The sequence below is a fragment of the Cololabis saira genome, chromosome 9 (genome assembly GCF_033807715.1).
Source record: "Cololabis saira isolate AMF1-May2022 chromosome 9, fColSai1.1, whole genome shotgun sequence".
NCBI lineage: Eukaryota > Metazoa > Chordata > Actinopteri > Beloniformes > Belonidae > Cololabis > Cololabis saira.
In genome coordinates, this window is record NC_084595.1 from 26,896,684 (window position 1) to 26,914,531 (window position 17,848).

The 17,848-nt window shown below is 41.2% G+C and overlaps 1 protein-coding gene across 21 annotated transcripts in view; it reads left to right on the forward strand.

The window, feature by feature from the left end:
* mef2cb (myocyte enhancer factor 2cb) overlaps positions 1-17,848 on the forward strand; it is a 75,975-nt gene that overhangs the window by 39,768 nt on the left and 18,359 nt on the right. For all 21 annotated transcript variants that reach the window (XM_061729001.1, XM_061728986.1, XM_061728989.1 and 18 more), the window contains one exon: positions 4,755-4,958. In XM_061729001.1, coding sequence (XP_061584985.1) covers positions 4,755-4,958 — 204 coding nt within the window. The remainder of the gene's footprint in view (positions 1-4,754; positions 4,959-17,848) is intronic.

Below are 17,848 nucleotides of genomic sequence, written 5' to 3' on the forward strand. Positions count from 1 at the left end.
GGGCTCCTCTTATTCCTTTTGCGTAAGCCCGTGTCTTCCTGCCATGCTCTGACAATGGGATAAGTGTTTGTCTCAAGACAAAATTGTGGTGCTCCATAGGTGACTGACATCTGTGAGTGTGTGTATGCACGCGTGTGTCCCCTCACATGGCCATGTTTGGTTTACTAACCAGCACTGCTGTCCGTCTCTACTCCTCCTCTTCCTTCACCTCCTCCTCCCCCAGGGAAGCAGGCAGGAGGTGGGAAGCAGAAGCGAAGCCATTGTGAAGGGGAAGCCACTGGCCTCTTCCTGTTATGAGAGGAAATGCATACAAATGTGCTTCCTGCACGTCCACCCCCTCTTTCTCCCGTCTCTTCCCTCCCATCTTTCTTTTACCCTTGTTGCAGAGAATCAGCCTCTATCCCTTCTTTCTCCGCGCTTCTCTGTTTGTCTGAAGTGTTTCCTCTTTGCCTGCCAGAGAAAAAAATTTGAAAGGTTAATCATCCAGAGCGGAGCTGATTTAATTTTTAAGTAATGATATATACATATGCATATACCTTGTTCATTTTTGTAGGGAGCGCGCACACAGACTGATAGACTGATGAGCAAATGGAGCAATAAAGAAAGAACTCAAATGTGATGAAAATAAAATTACAGGAAGAGTGACGGCGGAGAGGAAGATAATGCGTTTCAGTGTTTTCAGAGGTGTGTGTATGTGTCTGAATGCATTTGTGTGTGCATCTGTGTTAGGCTGCGTGTGTCTAAATCTGTCCTGGGAAGGGTTTGTAGAGGAGGAGTGAACAAATATGTTTTGTGTTGCTATGTGTTTACGTTCAGAGCAGATCTAGAACTACCTCTACAGAATACAAGTAACCATAAGATTAGACGAGTGTGAGGACAATTTTGCATTCTCAAATTGAAAAAAAAAAACTTAGTGAGTATCTAAAACTTTGCTAAGAAAGTATAGTTGTTGTGAAATGTAATTATTGTTGGTATTTGAAATATTCTTCATATATTCAGTCTTTCCAATGAGATCAGGAATCAAAACGCTACTTTTATTGTAAATAAAACCGTTTAGATTTGAAACTTTTCCTGATGAACTTGTGTGACTTATTATTTGCAGAAGAATTAATTTGTTCAAATTTTAGTTTGTAACCTTCTGATAACAACAAATTCACTATTCTACAAGTCAACAAGAACATTTTAAAAGTCCCCCTTCATGCAACTTCAGCTCAAGTCTTTACCTCACCGGTGGTGAGAAAAGCTCCAAAACCTTTTCCTGTGTTTGTGCGCATTTTTCTTTCTTTTTTTTAATTGTGCTGTGTGAAGATAGGTTTCACACCCTGGTTACCAATACACCGTGAAAAAAAGCCAACTGGATTCACACTCGTATTTTTAAACTGGTGCTGTTCACTTGTGCACACAGCACAGTGATGTCTGCATCTCTGTTGTTCACGTCGTGGTGCGTCCCACAGCACTCGCTGACCAAAACACCAAAGCCATGCAGATAAACAGTATGGCTGGTTTTGATCTACAAAACAGCATCGTAACTAACATTTGGAGAAAAAGGAAAAAAAGAATACAGTAAATAGCTGCAAATAAAAGAAAAAAAACTGTGATAACAGCTCCATACTAACTTTTTTTCTACGACAACACATGAAAATTTTACTCTGAAAAATGATTCGACTCCTGTCAAGTGTATCGTGACACTGTGTTAATACAACCTTTACTTGTTGAGCCATGATCATATATCTGTAAATATTTGCAGATCATAGCATCCACAGAACACACGCTCATCAAAAAGAGGTCTGCAGCACGAGTGCCCGTTTTTTATGCGAGACGACTGAGCCAGTTTGAGCAGGAAGGGTCAGTAGTAAAATCACCAGCTTGGATGGTGGTGGGCTAAAAGGGTGATTGGATCAATTGTAGTGACCGGAAAAAAAAAATTAAATCTGTCATTACAGGCATGTGTTCAATTCTCCATTGATACAGATTTTTGAGCATCGAACTGAACCCCAGTGAACTTGTCCTGCTGCAGGTCGGTTAAATTCGCAACCTGCAGGCCAACTGGTGTGGAGATCAGACACTGAAATTTAGGATGCAGTACAAGTTAAGACTTCCCACATGAAGTGAATAAACGTGTATTTTCCCTACAGTTCAAACCTTTTAGAACTGTGTGTGCCGGCACCTGCTGATGCTAACATGCGCTGCATACCCGCCTGCGCGTTCATGGTTTGCATCTGTCTTGATAATATACATGTGCCAGGTTAAGATATGGGGGTGTGGTGTAATATGTGTTGCTGTGTGTCAGTTAATGCTTTGCATGCACATGATTCTGCATTTAAGGTGTTAGACTTACAAAAATTCCTCTTCGTTTGACTTGTACAATGAGAAACACAGAATTATTGCTATTCAGAGTATTTCTTACACCAGTGTGTCTACACATCAGCAGTTTGGTACCTCTGATGGGTCCACGAGTGTATGAGCGATCTAAGCTAGATGTGGGTTTGCCCTTTGAGACGAGAGGCTCTGGACTTCTGTGATTATGCCATGTGCCACATCCACATTTTGAAACATTAATGGCCCCAGCAGAGTGAGTGACTGTATGAGAGGGTGATAAAGGAGCTGGGGCACCAGCTAGCCGTGTCCTGCGTCTGCCCTGTATGCCCCCTGCAGTAAAACATCAGGGGAAGACAACACTCCACATCTCCTGTTCCTGAATACTCTGTTTTGACCTTATGTTCCACAGTCCTGTTGCCTTATTGACTGGCTCGTGAGAGATTTGTACCGTAGCACGACTGCTGTACGGCTGCCAGACCCCTAACTGTTCTCGTGTTTCATTTTTGGATGCTCCAGACTAGAATGGGTTGAATATGACAATTAATCTTATTGTCACAAGATGCATTTTGATCTTACTTCTGTGAGAATGAGGCTTCCTGTTTTTTTTCTTTCTTTTCTCTTTCTTTCTTTTTTTTTGAACATTTTCATTTGACTGTGTAAATGTCAGCATGGTATTTAGAGCCCAAGGGAGTGTTTTCTCCAGGAATCGTCAGTGAATCAGACGAGTGTGCTGAGCTACACAACCTGACGCTGCACACACAGGTTTGTCGGGAGTTAGAATGCTGTCCGGTTCTCCGGTTTCAGAGCCTCTGTTGTCTGACAATTAGCTTGGCACAATGTGGTGACATCACTGGAAAACTTTTAGAGGGGGGAGGAGGTCCGGGATACGGGAGTTCATGCAAGGTTTCACCCTCTTCTAGCTGAAGAGGGAGAGAGGGAGGAAAGAAAAAGATGAGGCGAGGTGAGGAAGAGTTTCATATTCAGTTTCCCTGGTGCGTCCTGGGAGATATGATTTCAAGAAATCTAAAACTATCAGTGTTGGTGCAAGCTTGTCTCCTTTTACAGTTGTAAAGAGAAAATGCGAAGGGCAGTGCATTATAGATAAACGGCAAAAATGTATTCATTACCCCCATCGACCACAAACAAAGATATTTTATGTGGAGGCTTTTGTTGTAAGGGCTTTTGTCCTCATGGGGATGTGTTCCTCATTGTTTTATTCAGAGTCTGTATTCATTGTGAATTTATTTAATTTTTTTTTTTTTTTTTGAGCCCACTTAAGTGTCAGTGGAGAATAAGCATACGTGCGCTTAATCACTAAACTAAGATGGTCATCTATGAGCTGGGTACATACAGTTTGTCCCCTCTGTAAAAAGCTTTGTCAAGACCAATCTCCTTTATAATTGATGCACACAGTTGCAGAAGAAAATATAAAGAAATTCCAAAACCATCACACCGTTGCTCGGAGAGGCTTGTTTCTCTTTCACATCAACTAAAAAAATTGCGCACATGGCTTGGTAAAGAAACCAGGTGCAGCTCACTTGAATTAACCAACTTTCACTGCTGTAGTTTTGATCCATACAATAAAGAAATAGAGGTTTCTCTACTTTGACAATGTGGGCACTTGTATCATATGTCTGCATAACTAAGGGTATTGATCTCAGGGCTGACACACAAAAAATTACATATTCGCACAAACATCGATAGAAAACTAAAAGGTCCATATTATAAGAGACAGTTTTTGTGGTTTGAGTTTGAACAGGCGCAAACACCTTTAAGCAAAGCACATGAACCTATCTTTTATTTTTAACAATGGCTAGTCATTCACCTCTGGAGGTGTCTGATTGGGAAACTCAAGAACAATTTGATTAAAATAGCTATAGGTCTGCGTATTTCCTTTTTGCAAGAGAAGGCTCTGTAAGGACGACACAGTAACTTCACATATGTTCCATGTTGAGACTCAGTGATGTACAAGCAATAACTGACCCCCTTTACCGTTATCTGACTGAGACAGAGTATTTTCAGTTCCTTAAATGCAAGACCAGCTTCTTTTCTTCTTTTTTTTCCTGGTACAGTGGATAGACTGTTACAGACTGGGGGTGTTGAACCATCACCAAACTTTAATGATGTATTCCTGCGTGGAAACATTTTTAAGAGAAAAAACATATGATGTCAGAATCCTTTCTATTCTTTCATTATAAATTGCATCAAGGGGTGGGGGATTTTTGTCTTAACTATCATAACAAGTTAGATGAAATGAAGTGACTTTGTTGGAATTGTGCCATTAAAAGGTTTATTTCCATGTGACTATACTGTAAAACTATTATCTCACTCCTCATCTCCTTTTGCAAATAAGAACAATTATTAAGTTGTTGATCTTTTTGCCTCCGCTTCTCTTTATTTGCTAATTTTGTTTTCCAATCTTTTCTCTCACCCAGGTGACATTTACAAAGCGAAAGTTTGGCCTGATGAAGAAGGCGTACGAGTTGAGCGTGCTGTGTGACTGTGAAATTGCCCTGATCATCTTCAACAGCACCAACAAGCTGTTCCAGTACGCCAGCACAGACATGGACAAGGTCCTGCTGAAATACACCGAGTACAATGAGCCACATGAGAGCAGGACCAACTCTGATATTGTGGAGGTAAGTCACAAAGAGAAGGCAGACGGCAGACATGCACACGCGCACATATGCACACACGTGCTCCCAGACGAGCATGCTCATGCAAACGTACGGGCGGACAGATGGTTACCGTGTTTGTGACTCATTCGACAACCCCAACTTTTCTTTTCTCTTCACACCTAACACAGTGCAGGAAATAATTGCTCCCATAGCTTGTGAGTCTTCCCCAAAGGCTCAGTGGTAATATCAATCACTTTTAGAAATGGTATTTTAAGATGCACAATATGTTGTTAATTTCAAGAAAAACTGTCTTTTATTTAAACGCGCTCCTTGCGTTGTCAATTCTTCGCACTTTAAAAGATGTAGCCTAGTATTGATTTCAGGCTGTCCCCTGTGATTTATTACACTCCCCCCCTGCACCCTTGACGTGACTGTGAGAGGAGGAGGTTGATCTGACTTGCTTTGGACACGTTACAAGAGTGGCTCAGGGCGACATTAAACAGCAGCATCAGCCCAACCACCAGGCAGGTAGATAAGGCAGGAAATGATGCTTGTACCCTCCTGGAGCCTTAAGCTCTCAACGTGAACCAGTTATGTAACATTCACTCTGGAGCGCTGACCAGCCGGAGGCGGGGGGGTCACAAACACACTCACATATAGATTCATTCACACATGGATTATCCCACTTCATACTTTCCCTTCTCGATTGACTTTCAGTGTGCCGTAGTTTAATTGAACTGTCTCAACAAAGACATTTGAAATGGATCATATGTAAAACATTATCACAAAACAGACTTTCGTTACATCTTAAAAGTACCTTAAGCAGTTATATACCCTGTTATGTGATATATATATGAATATTTAGATTGCATTAAATGAAAAATGGTATTATTTTAGACTTGTTTCACAACTTGAACACAAACTATCAGAGGAATAATCCACAGTTTTTAATTGTCTGAACTAAGCTTAGACTTCAGCAGTTGTCATGATATGATGGCAGATACAACATGATAAACACGATGGACCAATGCTTTATTTCAGACTGTGCTTTTTTTGGTTTCCTTTAAAAAAAAGCTGATTCCTTTACCCGTGCCCCAACTCTCCACCAAATGTAAATTTTGTACGATAACAACTCACCTCTTAAGTGATGAAGGAATATTATCTAAGGAGTTGAATGCATCAACTGTGTGTCCACGCTCCTTTGCTTTTTGTTGTTCGCATCATTAGTGCGTGCAGTTTTCTAATTCTGCTGACAACTTACTGCAGCATAATTTGAATTTTTTAGGTCAGTTCGGTCATAATTCATGTGCAACACTACAAATCTGTTATTGTGGGATCAACATTTAAAAAACATCAAATGCTCCAAAGGAAACATTGTGATCAATGAGATGTAGTAAATAAATACCACACATAGCCTATGACTTGACCGGCCTGACAGAGCATCAAACGGCATGGGACAGAGTTTTCTCTTTTGATGTAGAGTACACAGTTTCTATTCCAAATAGCACTCTGCATCAGACTATACCCCGGTTTATATACTAATATTAAATGACTTGGGGTTTAAAAGATTTTGCCTTATAGTAATCTCTTCCTTTCGGTCATGTTTGGAGTTTAAAGAAAAGAAATGTATTGCATCTCACTGAAACCTGAACAGTGGTCTGATGATTTCCATTCTGCACTGGTTTCCCTTCCATTTCCATTTGGTGCAGTCAAACGTGAAGTCTGTTAATGTTATTCATACATTAAGTTATGCTGCACTCAACATATGACTAACCACAGTGATGAAAACAGAGAATGGATTCAGTGCATTATCCCAGACTATACTGAGAGGCATAACAATAGTCACTTTTGCAGCACATGCACTATTCTCCAACTATAATTTATACAATACTATTGAGCTTTTTTAAATATTAATGTGGCCAAGGCTATGACTTTATCTAGCCTTGTTAGAATGTGTTGTGCAAGTTCAAAACATTGATCACATGTATGTGAAGCAAAATATGTCCACACTTATAGTCTTATGTATGAATCTTATAACCTTATCTACTATAAAGTGCTTTAAAATGTATTTTCACTCAACCGTTCACACAAATATTCTTTTGAGTCATGAAAAGTCTTATATTATATTTGCATTCTACATATCCAGCAATTCTTTCTCTCTTTAGTCACATGATAAGTAGTGTGAGGACAATTTTGAGGTTTACTGGATTGCCCAAAGAAACTTTGACACATGAATAGGCTGGGGGGATGAAATAATGATATTCCTATTGGAATAAAAACCACTCTGGATGATGGCTCACTTTTATAGATGGTGTACCGGTAAGTAGTGGTGTCTTTAATGCACCAAGCTTTTCAGTTTCTGTATAGTCAGTGTATTACCCTGCCCCAGCTGAACCCATGAAGAGAGTTGTCACATGTTTCAGCAGTGGCTCAGACAACAGCTTCCTGCTTTGTAGCTTTTTTCTTTAACCGTGTCTCTATTATAGAGCAGTGGATGGCCAACGTGTAAACAGCGGCGTCAGGGGAAATGCAAAAGAGCCTAACAGGGGAGAGTGCTGTTGAGCACCACCTACAATTTGATCCCTAGAGGACCCAGGCTCTGGGCGTTGCGAGCAACTCACTGCGGGAGAAATCGATCTGAAGAGGCCTCCAGCCTTCGCCGCCGTCACGTACTAAAGGGAATGGCCATAGGGCTGACACTAGCACGTTTAGCATGGGGGGTTTGGGGGACTTGTGCAGGAGGGTCAGATCTTTCCCTTTGAGCCTTGTACTGTGCTGTTAGGTGACGTCAAAGGTGCGGGGAACGTGGGTGGGTTCAGTGTGTGTTTGTGTGCAAAGTGGACTTCCTGTTGAGATGACATGATGAGAAGGGGATCAAGAAGGAGATGCATGGCTGGATTTAGGGGTGTGGATGGAATTGAAGTACCTCTGTAGATGGAAGAAAAAGTGACTGCAGAAATGACATCTGATTTGTGTAGTTTCTAAGGTTGGATTTGTAGAAGCTCTTGTCTTTACCGATATGCTGAAATGCTGAAATGCATTCATCATTCTCCCGCTATCACTGCTGTGCCTGAAGGTGTAGTGGGAGGAGAGGCAGAGGTAGGGGAGCGGAGCCCAAAGAGTGGGCGGCTGGCATAGAGGCCTTGCTACATTAGCAATAAAACTCTATGTAATTAGCATGTCTTTGGTTGATAATTAGCGTTGTTGAGAGAGTAGCACTAAGAGCATTGCACTGCCTCTCTTGCAACAGCATGTTTACAAGAAGCTGGAGGGCTTCTCTCTCTACTTCTCATATTCTTTTTTTCTGTCTTTACCATTCAGTTTTTCATTTAACATGTGGCATGTCTTTGTTCATCTTTATGTCTTTATTTTGGATCTATGAATGGGTCAACAGATCTACAGTATGTATGTGACAAACAATTATGGGGGATAGAGAGGGAGAGATAGAGCAGAATGGTAAAAATGGTCTTGATGACTCACTTGAAAACCAGATGACACTCCTACAAATATGTGTGAAAACAAAAGACCAGCAAGCTAAAGATAATCCTCCTCTGAACAGAGGTGGTAACATAAATTAGACGATGCTTATCAACATTTTTTTTTTTTAGAGAAATCAGACGATAAAGCTGAAGCTTAATTTATTTATTCATTTATTGTTTTGCTTCAATTTAATCACATTCTAAGTGTGACAGTGATATATCTACTCCCTGATATCACCAATTGTGACTTTGATAAAAAATAAAATAAATAAAATGTAATACACAGTGTTGTCAGCTCTCGCATAAACAAGATTGGAGGTCCTCTTAAGTATGAATAGGTTCATCCAGGTTCTTGTAGCTTGATAAAAGCAAATACAGAGGAAGAGCATTCAGCACTGGATGTCCAACGAGGGTCCAAGTGTGTCGTTCTGGCAGATCTACAGCGTACTCTGAGTCTGGCTCCAGATAAAACAGTCCAACATGCAGATAGATTTCCTATACTCGCCGTCTGCCAGGCCGGCTTCCTGGACATGTGAACAGCATTAGTGGAGAAATAGTGAGCTTTGTTGGGAAACGACAAGAGAATAGATCCATCTCTCTTTTTTCCCCTCTTATGTTATTCCTACTTAAGAACAATCACCATGAGCCGGTATTGGTCATGTATTATTCCGGTATGGGGGCTGTAAATTGCACCACCTTATGAAGGGGTCTTTTCTTTCCCCTCCTCATGGTTGCAGCTCCAACCCAAACCTTATATTAGCAGTATTGGCTGGCTCAGGTTGTGTTTGAAAGGCCTCAAATCCAACAACACACTTGGGCTTTGCCAAATCCTTGCTCCACAATGTGCTTGTTCTTCCTACTGCTGAAACAAGGAATGCAGGTCTGTGAAATAACCGAAGGGTCAGTGACTGTGGTGTTAGGGAGGAATATCCTCTCACTACCTAGACAATAACCTGAGTGGTGGGAACGCTTGTGCACATGGCATTTGCATATAGAGCTTGAGCTCTTCTGCTTACATGTGCGCAAAGTGCGTTTAGCCTGTGCAAGCGTGGGTTAGGGTTGGCTGGCTAACCCTCACGCTGCATGACTGCCTGCATGGGAACATACGTTGAGGCAATTGGCTTGAACCCTGCAGTGCTAACAGCATTGTGATGACCTCAGTCAAGACTGTACACGCTCAGGTCATTGGCTGAAGTATCACATGTAATGGCACATGCCTCCTGGTACTGCAGTGACCTGCCCGCTTGCCTATCTGCCAGTGGAGGGCTGCTGGCCAATCCCATTTCCAGCAGATTAACCTAATCTGAAAGTTCAGCTCACCCTGTAATCTTAAACAGCAGCAGCAGAGACTTGACTCTCCATCTAACCTCAACTTTCTTTCTTTCTTTCTTTCTTTCTTTCATTTCTTTCCCTCTGTCCTCACTAAGAGGGAGCTATTGAATGAGAGGGAGACTGAAGGGATAGAGGGATGGATGAGTATGAGCAGAGAACGAGGGAGGGAGAGAGAGCGAGAGGGACAGAGGAAGAAAGGCTGGTAATTATTTCCAAAGGTCATTCTGTTAATGACTACCTGCTTGGCTAATGAGATTCAGCAAAGCTCCCTCTCCATGTTTCACCCTGCGTATGTTTCACCCGTGTGCCGAGATGTGTGAGAGGCACAGGTGTGATTTTCAGCCCAGTGACAGTCCAGCGGAGGGGGCGGGGTGGTGGCGGGGTGTAACTGAAAAAACATGTACATCAACTTAGGTATATCTGTGAGTTACCATACCCACGCCACTTACCCAATATCTGGTGATCAATCATTATCAGTTTTCCACACATTCTAACTACCTTAGAGACTCATTTGGTTCCTTTGACTTAACCCCCAAAAATGTCCTTCTTAGGTTATTTAAATGGCTTTTTTTTTTTTGTATGTTTTGAAATATTTTTGCAAGTCAACAAGACATGTGATCTCCTTTCTGAAGTGCCAGTGTGCTCGTGCTCTGCTGTGCTCTTGGGAAAATATTTTCCAGCATGTGCTATTCTATGTGCTTATTTGGTTTCTAAACAGCGTGGAGAACATTAGCCTTGAGGAGTTTTCTGTGCTGATCAGTGCACTGAATGGCTTCTTCTCATGCCTCTTAGAGACTGCATAATTACTTGGACTTGAATGTAATTTATCCTCTATTACTTGTGCATGTGTCAGTATCCAAGAGCAATAAAGGAGTCGTATCACATCTTCAGTTACTTCAGTTGTCCACTGTAATTTTTATATGGAGTCATTGTGTGGTTTTAGAATAAGGCGCATGTGGTGTGGCACGGGGTGGAGATGAGGGGTGGGGTTGTCACAGCAGTCACAGTGCCTCAGTGTTTACTAGTGATCGACAACACGGCTTGTTTTTCCTGGTGAGCCGAGGATTAAGATCTGAATCTGCTTTGACTGACTAAGTAAATTAACCCCTTGACACTGGCAAGCTAATAGTCTAGCAGTTTGTTAAAACAAAGACTCGGATGACAGCTTTTGCACATGCTATCACACGTTGGCAAGAAAAAAAAAGTCAGCATTTGAGGTCGAGTGCATGTTAATTACAGTAAAGCTGAACAGTAGGAATATTCAAAGTATCTTCCTGAGCTGTAAAATGAATAAAATCGAATTTTTCATTATTTAGACTTCCTTGAATTATGGGAGCAGTTTAACTGAGAAACAGCAGTATTTGTGCTGCATCCTCAGCAACAAAGCACTGGTTTTGTCTTGTGTTACAAAAACAGCGTATCGCTTTTCTTTACAGCTGCCCTCCATCAGGCTCTCTTTGCCAGGCCATGGCCGGTTTTTCTTCCCTTCCAACAAAGATGATGGAGAAAAGGCCTCTGTCAACTTTTTAGTTTTAAGGGGAAAAACAAAAGATACAAAAAAGACTCAATAAATATCCAGTGTCTTTAGTTTATTAGACATACATACATTTCTGTTACTGTACCAAAGTTAGTCAAAATCACATTTTTGTTCATAGATATTTTATAACCTTTTGTAAAAGAACAAAAACTTAAGCAGAATGTGTACTATATTTCCATGAACGCCTCTCTGTCTTATTCACTTTAAACTTGTGAACTCGAAACTGCAGAGACAGAATTGTTTTCGTCTAAACGTATACTTTAGTACCATATAACTAGCAGCATGTATTGAAGTCACCACAAAAAGTGCCACCCCAAAACAACCACTGTTTTATTTGAAGTACGTTTTCTTTTTTTCTTTTTTTTCCTAATGAATGTCTCAAAAAGTGGCAGGGCTCTAAAAATAGAGTATGGTGAGGCTAAATATAGATGGCTGATCTTGCAGGGACGGAATAGAAAAACAGGACTGGGATCTCTTTTTGTTTCAAACTGTATGGGTGGGGGTTGTTTTAGGAAGACAAGGAGTGAGTAAGCAAAGTGTCAGGATATTCACACAAACTCCCTCTTTCTCTCTCTCTCTCTCTCGCTCTCCCTGATGCTTGACCGAGAACAGTTGCCCCCGGCGACCACATGCACAAGACCATTGGTGTGAGACCCCGCGGTGCTTTGAAAAATTTGATCTTTTGAATAAAGATGTCTATTATTTATTTCTCTTGTTGATCCTCCCCCACATTTCATCAAACAGAGCTGGTCTGGATGCTTAAAAAAATGTTTTTCAATCCAGGAATAAAACTATTAAAAAATGTTATATAATCTTTGCAGAATTGAGTCCCTTTAAGATAAAATTGACAAACCCAGCAAAAACATACATCTCCGGCGTCTGCCTCTGACTTAAAGCGTGCAAGTTTACTGAGTTCCTATTTTATAGACTGAATGCGTTTTTGGGGGTTTTTGAAAGAGCTTAAAAACAAGATGGTAGATAGTATGTGATCTACAAGCTCAGCACTTTTTTTTCCCACATCAGATGTATGCTGACCAGAAAAGCAGAACCTCAAACAAGAAATTATGCCACTTGGAGTTCTGTCAGAGGTGTTTTTTTTGGGTTTTTTTTTTTTAAGGTCAATACTAAAGCGGAAGTCTGAGGTACTCACACAACAACAAAAGCAGGTTTTAAAAATAGACTGTTTGAAATGTGCCAATATGTGGTCCCTGTGGTGAGGAACAGTGAAAAAGGCAGGCCACTTCTGAGGCCACGCTGCCAAAAGGCAAGGCTTTCCACTACGCAGCCCAAAACAATTCACGCCAGCCATTAAGATGAAATGATGCCTTGTTCTTTGAAACTATTTGTGGAAAATTCAGAATAATGAAGATCTATTTTTATAGATGGCATTCCCCACCCTGCCTAGAGCTTCCCCCCCTACACACACACACACACACACACACACACACACACACACACACTGGCTCCACCTCCCTCGCCATGATTGCTACTTTGGACAGAGTGTGGAAACTCAAGGTCACAGTATAGAGGTCAGCTGGCTGGTCATTGTTACTCAAGGGCTCCCTCCGGCTCCTTTTTCCTGCTGTGGTGCCACGCGATAAGAGACAGAGAGACAAAAGACGCTAAGTGACAATTAGCGGCGGTGAAGGTGGTGGTGGGGCAACCATGAAGAACGAACAGAGAATGGCTTGGGAGGAGACTTGAGTCGTTGACTCAAAAAGAGATTGAGTTATTCGACTACATTGTCACTAAGATGTTACTTTAAAGTTGGTAAACTAAAGCCGCTTTGATGTGATTCTACCACACTGCAGTCACATGGACTGTATATCTATGACATAAACAGGTCATATTGCATTACTGTGCATGTAACGCAAGCATGGAAAATACACACAGTTCACCCTTGGAGAACTGATTTTTATGCTGCATCAGATTCACATATAGACTCATTCTCATTTCTCTCATTTGAATAGAAGAGTATTTTACAACTGGAGTGTAGATGGGATGAAAGATGGCAAGGCTAAGGGTGAACACATAAGTGCCCTCTTTATGTAGTTTCACTGAGCTGGCATTGTGTGTCATAATGTCTATCTGGCTAATTATACAGTGTAGTGACAAGTCTGAATGACCACTTTGTTCTCAGGATCGGGATGCTGCAGTAGCAAACAGCGTTGGATTCTGACATGTGTTTAGTGTGTCTCTTCCACATGGGAAACGCTGCACCATCTGGTTTTCTGCTGTGTACTGGCCAGCTAAGATTGTATGTTTTTAAGTGGTTTGTCATATGCAGTGGGTTCTTCTTAATAGTGATTTTGGCTCATTTACAATCACATGGAATCAGTTTGAAGAAATATGGAGGTACCTTGTTGCGTATGGTACATTTCCTCTCTTGCTAGCGTTCTGTCTCTGTTACTTACTGTACTCTAAATCCCTTTTCTCCAGGATCTTTTTATTTACTTTTCATTCCCAAAAACAAAAAACATCAACAACAACAATTTGTGGAGATATTCCGACAGGTAGAAAACACAAAGTTAATAAACACTCACATCACTTTCCTCAGCGACGATAAGAGACGGTGCTTTGCTAGCTGAGGAAATGAACGACATTTTCGTCTGAAATGACCACGGGTGGAAAGTAACTAATTACATTTACTCACGTTACTGTAATTGAGTACTTTTTATGAGTAATTTGTAATTTTCTAAGTAGTTTTTGAAATATGTCATTTGTACTTTTACTCGAGTACATTTTGACATTTTGAAGTATTTTACTTCGCTACATTTGAACCCCCTCACGTTACTGAGTACAAAATTTATGGTGAAAAAATTAAATGCGGGCGGAAACCCCTGTGTCCCGGAAGTGAAAGTGAAAGTGCGCCTTGATGCGTCGAAACTGCCGGAAACACAAAAGAAGAAGAAGAAAAAGTGCGCCTTGCCTTTTGCACGCCCTTTTGGATCCACGCGTTTGAAGATGGATGTTGCTGATATGGCCCGACGAAGATAGAAATTCTGGAGCGGAAAGCCACAAAAACCCTTGGCCAAGTGTGGATGTGTACTTTAATATGCCTCGAAGTTGATTAAAACAACTTGTGCTGGATTTGATTCGTGACTCATCCTTTTTTTGCATTAAATAACTGAAAGTAACTTTTACTCAAATTACATTTTAAATGAAGTACTTTTGTACTTTTACTCGAGTACATTTTTAGATGAGTACTTTTACTTTTACTTTGAGTAGGATTTAAGCAAAGTAAAGATACTTTTACTCAATTACAATTTTTCAGTACCTTTTCCACCTCTGGAAATGACCAGAGAGCATAGCCTCACCCTGGCTAGACACTGCTGACCATGCACGACTTTCGCTCCAGACACAAGTGGTTAAACCAATTCCTGAGAAATATGAAAGTCAAGAAGGCTGTAGGTCTGGATAAAAGCCAAGGCAAAGTGCTGAGGGACTTCTCTCATCAACTCACAGAAGTTGTTGCCAGAGTTTTTGCTGACACCTTTAACCTCTCCCTAGAACGTGCTACTATAACTAGTTTGTCTGAAAGCCAACACTATCAGCCCGATACCAAAACCGATTAGTAAACTCTCTGACCAGCGACAGACCAGTAATACCATCAAAGTTAAGTGTTTTGAAGGACTCATTCTGGGACATATCAAATCCACGCTCCCCGCTCCTTTAGACCCACACCAGTGTTGTTAGAGGGCAAAGAAGGCCTCATGGACCCAAAAACCCTTCATTCTGCACTGACAACACCTATAGCCGAAGGGGATGTATACAAGAATGTTTTCTTGCTAGTTACCTCCCTATAATCAACAATTTTTCCCCCCAGTAGGCAGTATCGGAAACTCGCTTGACCCGGCTCGGTCTCACTTCTCAGTTGTGTTTGTGGATTAAGGACTTTTTTTTTGTAATCATCCACAGACCATGAGACTTCTCACATCTCATCAAGACTGACCTCAGCACCAGAGCACCACAATGATGTGGACACAGTCCTTCCTTCTACTGGCTTTCCTCATATGATTGCATTCACGTTCACCCCACAAACACCTACAATTTGCAGACGGCATGAGAGTGAGACAGCTTTTAGAGATGAGGTTGCAAGCTGACTGAATGATGTGCAAATTACAACTTGTCTTTAAACATAAAAAACAAAGGAGCTTATTATAGATCTCAGACTACATTGGCTCCTGCCACCTAAGATCTTGCGCTTCAGTTTCCTGAGTGCTTACAGCAGTGAGGGCCTTAAGTGGACCATTAACTCGACTGATCTGGTCAGAAAAATTCATCAGAAATTCATTCATCATCTCATTTTTTTACTGAGGAAAACCAACCTTCCTGTAAGGCTGCAAGGAAATCGGGGAGCATGCTGGCCTGGTATTGTAGACTGTTTATCAGTTAGTAGAGCAGCTCTCCGCGGAGTTATCAACACTGCTCAAAAGATCATTCAACTCTGCCCCTGGAGGGCGTCTACTGGGTTCACCGCTTCAGCAAAGTATCCCATAATTGTTAGGGACGATACATATCCCTGTGAACAACAGTTTTCCCCACTGCCATCTGGAAAATGTCCACAGCTCTGAAGCGTCACAGATTCAGAGACAGTTTCTATCCACCAGTCATCAATTAACTGAACTCTTACCTATGCACTCACTACCCCCTCTCCCACCAACACCACAATTCTGCCTTAATTGCAATATAGTATTTACAATGAAAGCATAACAAAATGTAATATTTGTGTTTCCTGCTATATTTTATATTTTTCTAGTAGTTTCATGCATCATCCACTTTCATTAATGTGTGTTAATATCGGTAAATGAAGAAAATGAACAGAGTTGCTGTTGTTTTTCTTTCATTAGAGACAGCGAATTTCATTGTATGTTAATATGCAGTGGTGGTAAAAGTAATCTGAAGTCTGACTTCCAGATGCTAGCCTCTGATTCTTGATTAAAATGAAGAAATCTCCAAAAATGAAGGGTTTCAAAGCCACTACATCACTTAAAAAGACATTGATGCCATAGTTGCTTAAACCAGTGAATAAAGGATATCCATATGATGACTGAAAGAAACAGGGACGTACTGGGCACACTGTGATTAGGGGTTCCAAACTCAGACTGGTAACCTACAAAATCACCCCAAATCGTTTTACACACACACACACACACACACACACACATTCTCACCACGTAGCCATCATCCATGGGCATGCCCCTCGACATGGTACTGGCATGTTCAAACTACGCTTCATGAAACTGTGGCCCTCTTGCCTTTGGTCTGCCATCTGCTTCCAATAAGCTAAGCCAGCCTGATCCCTCTGATGTTCCCTCCACACTCAAAAGCAGAGAAATGAAAGAGTGAGTGAGCGAGACAGAGAGAGTAAGGGAGAAGGACAAAAATGAGAGCAAATAAGAATGAACCAGACAGACCCAAAAAGAAATAGAAATATGGAAGATAAGAGCTCGTCTCAACTACATCATAATCCCCTTCCCTGCTTCCGGCAAGGCCACTCCGATGGATGCAGTGCGCCGGTGCTGGATGATCAGAATCCACAGCTTGTCTTAACAACAGGCTCTGAGCAAATCAAGTGTGATATTAAATATATTGTTGTGCTTTTTTTCCAAGATCATTATCCTCGGGTTTGTAAGTTCATTCAACAAATAAAATAAACCCCTTTATGTGAACTATATTGGAATCAATGAAGTGCATAAAATGTCTATTTCACAATAGGTTCTAGATCCGATTTCTTTAAATATTATGAGGAAACCCTCTTCAGTTTAATTGTGTTACATTTTTAAGTCCTAAACCAGTACTTAAAAATATGTAGAGCACAGAATCTACACTCTGTGGACACGATGTGACGGCCGATTCAACTGCAAGTCTACTCACGTCTTCTGGTAGTATTTTGTGGAGTATTTCTGAGTAAAGCAGTATGTTTCTCTGCTGTTTTTAATTGTATACTGTGATGTTACGAGACAAAAAACATAATTTCAGTGCCCAACCTAGTTTAACAGCACAGCAATCATCATTAACCACAAGTGACACATTTATTGATGCTTTTATATTGAGCCTGTGTGTCGGCGGCTTTTTTCCACAGATTACATAAATATGGGCAAATACATCAACTGGTCCATTTATCAGTGAAAAAGACAGCTTTTGCCCTCTATATTGGTTTTGCTTACACCAGCGTGGCAATAAAAGATCCCACTATCTAGCCAGAGTATATAAAAGGCTGATTACAAATGGGCTGTTTTTGTCCAGGGCCTGTGCGCTGATGCTGTCAGTCACTGGGTTGAAGATATTGAGAAACATTCACGAGCCTGGCTGCCACCAATAGCCATAAACACAATATTGAATGTGTCATACCCTTTAGCCACTGCCAAGATAACTGCAGAGCGTAATGGTCACTACTGAAGCTCTTCCCAAACACAACCCGGTAATTAGTCCGAAAGAAAGATGTAACCATCAAGCCATCAGTGTTTAGACTCAGATTCTGTTGAGACATAGTGGTAATGAAGAAAATGTGGGGAGTAGGACAGCAGTGGTAAGACCGAGACAGACTGAGAAGCAGACTG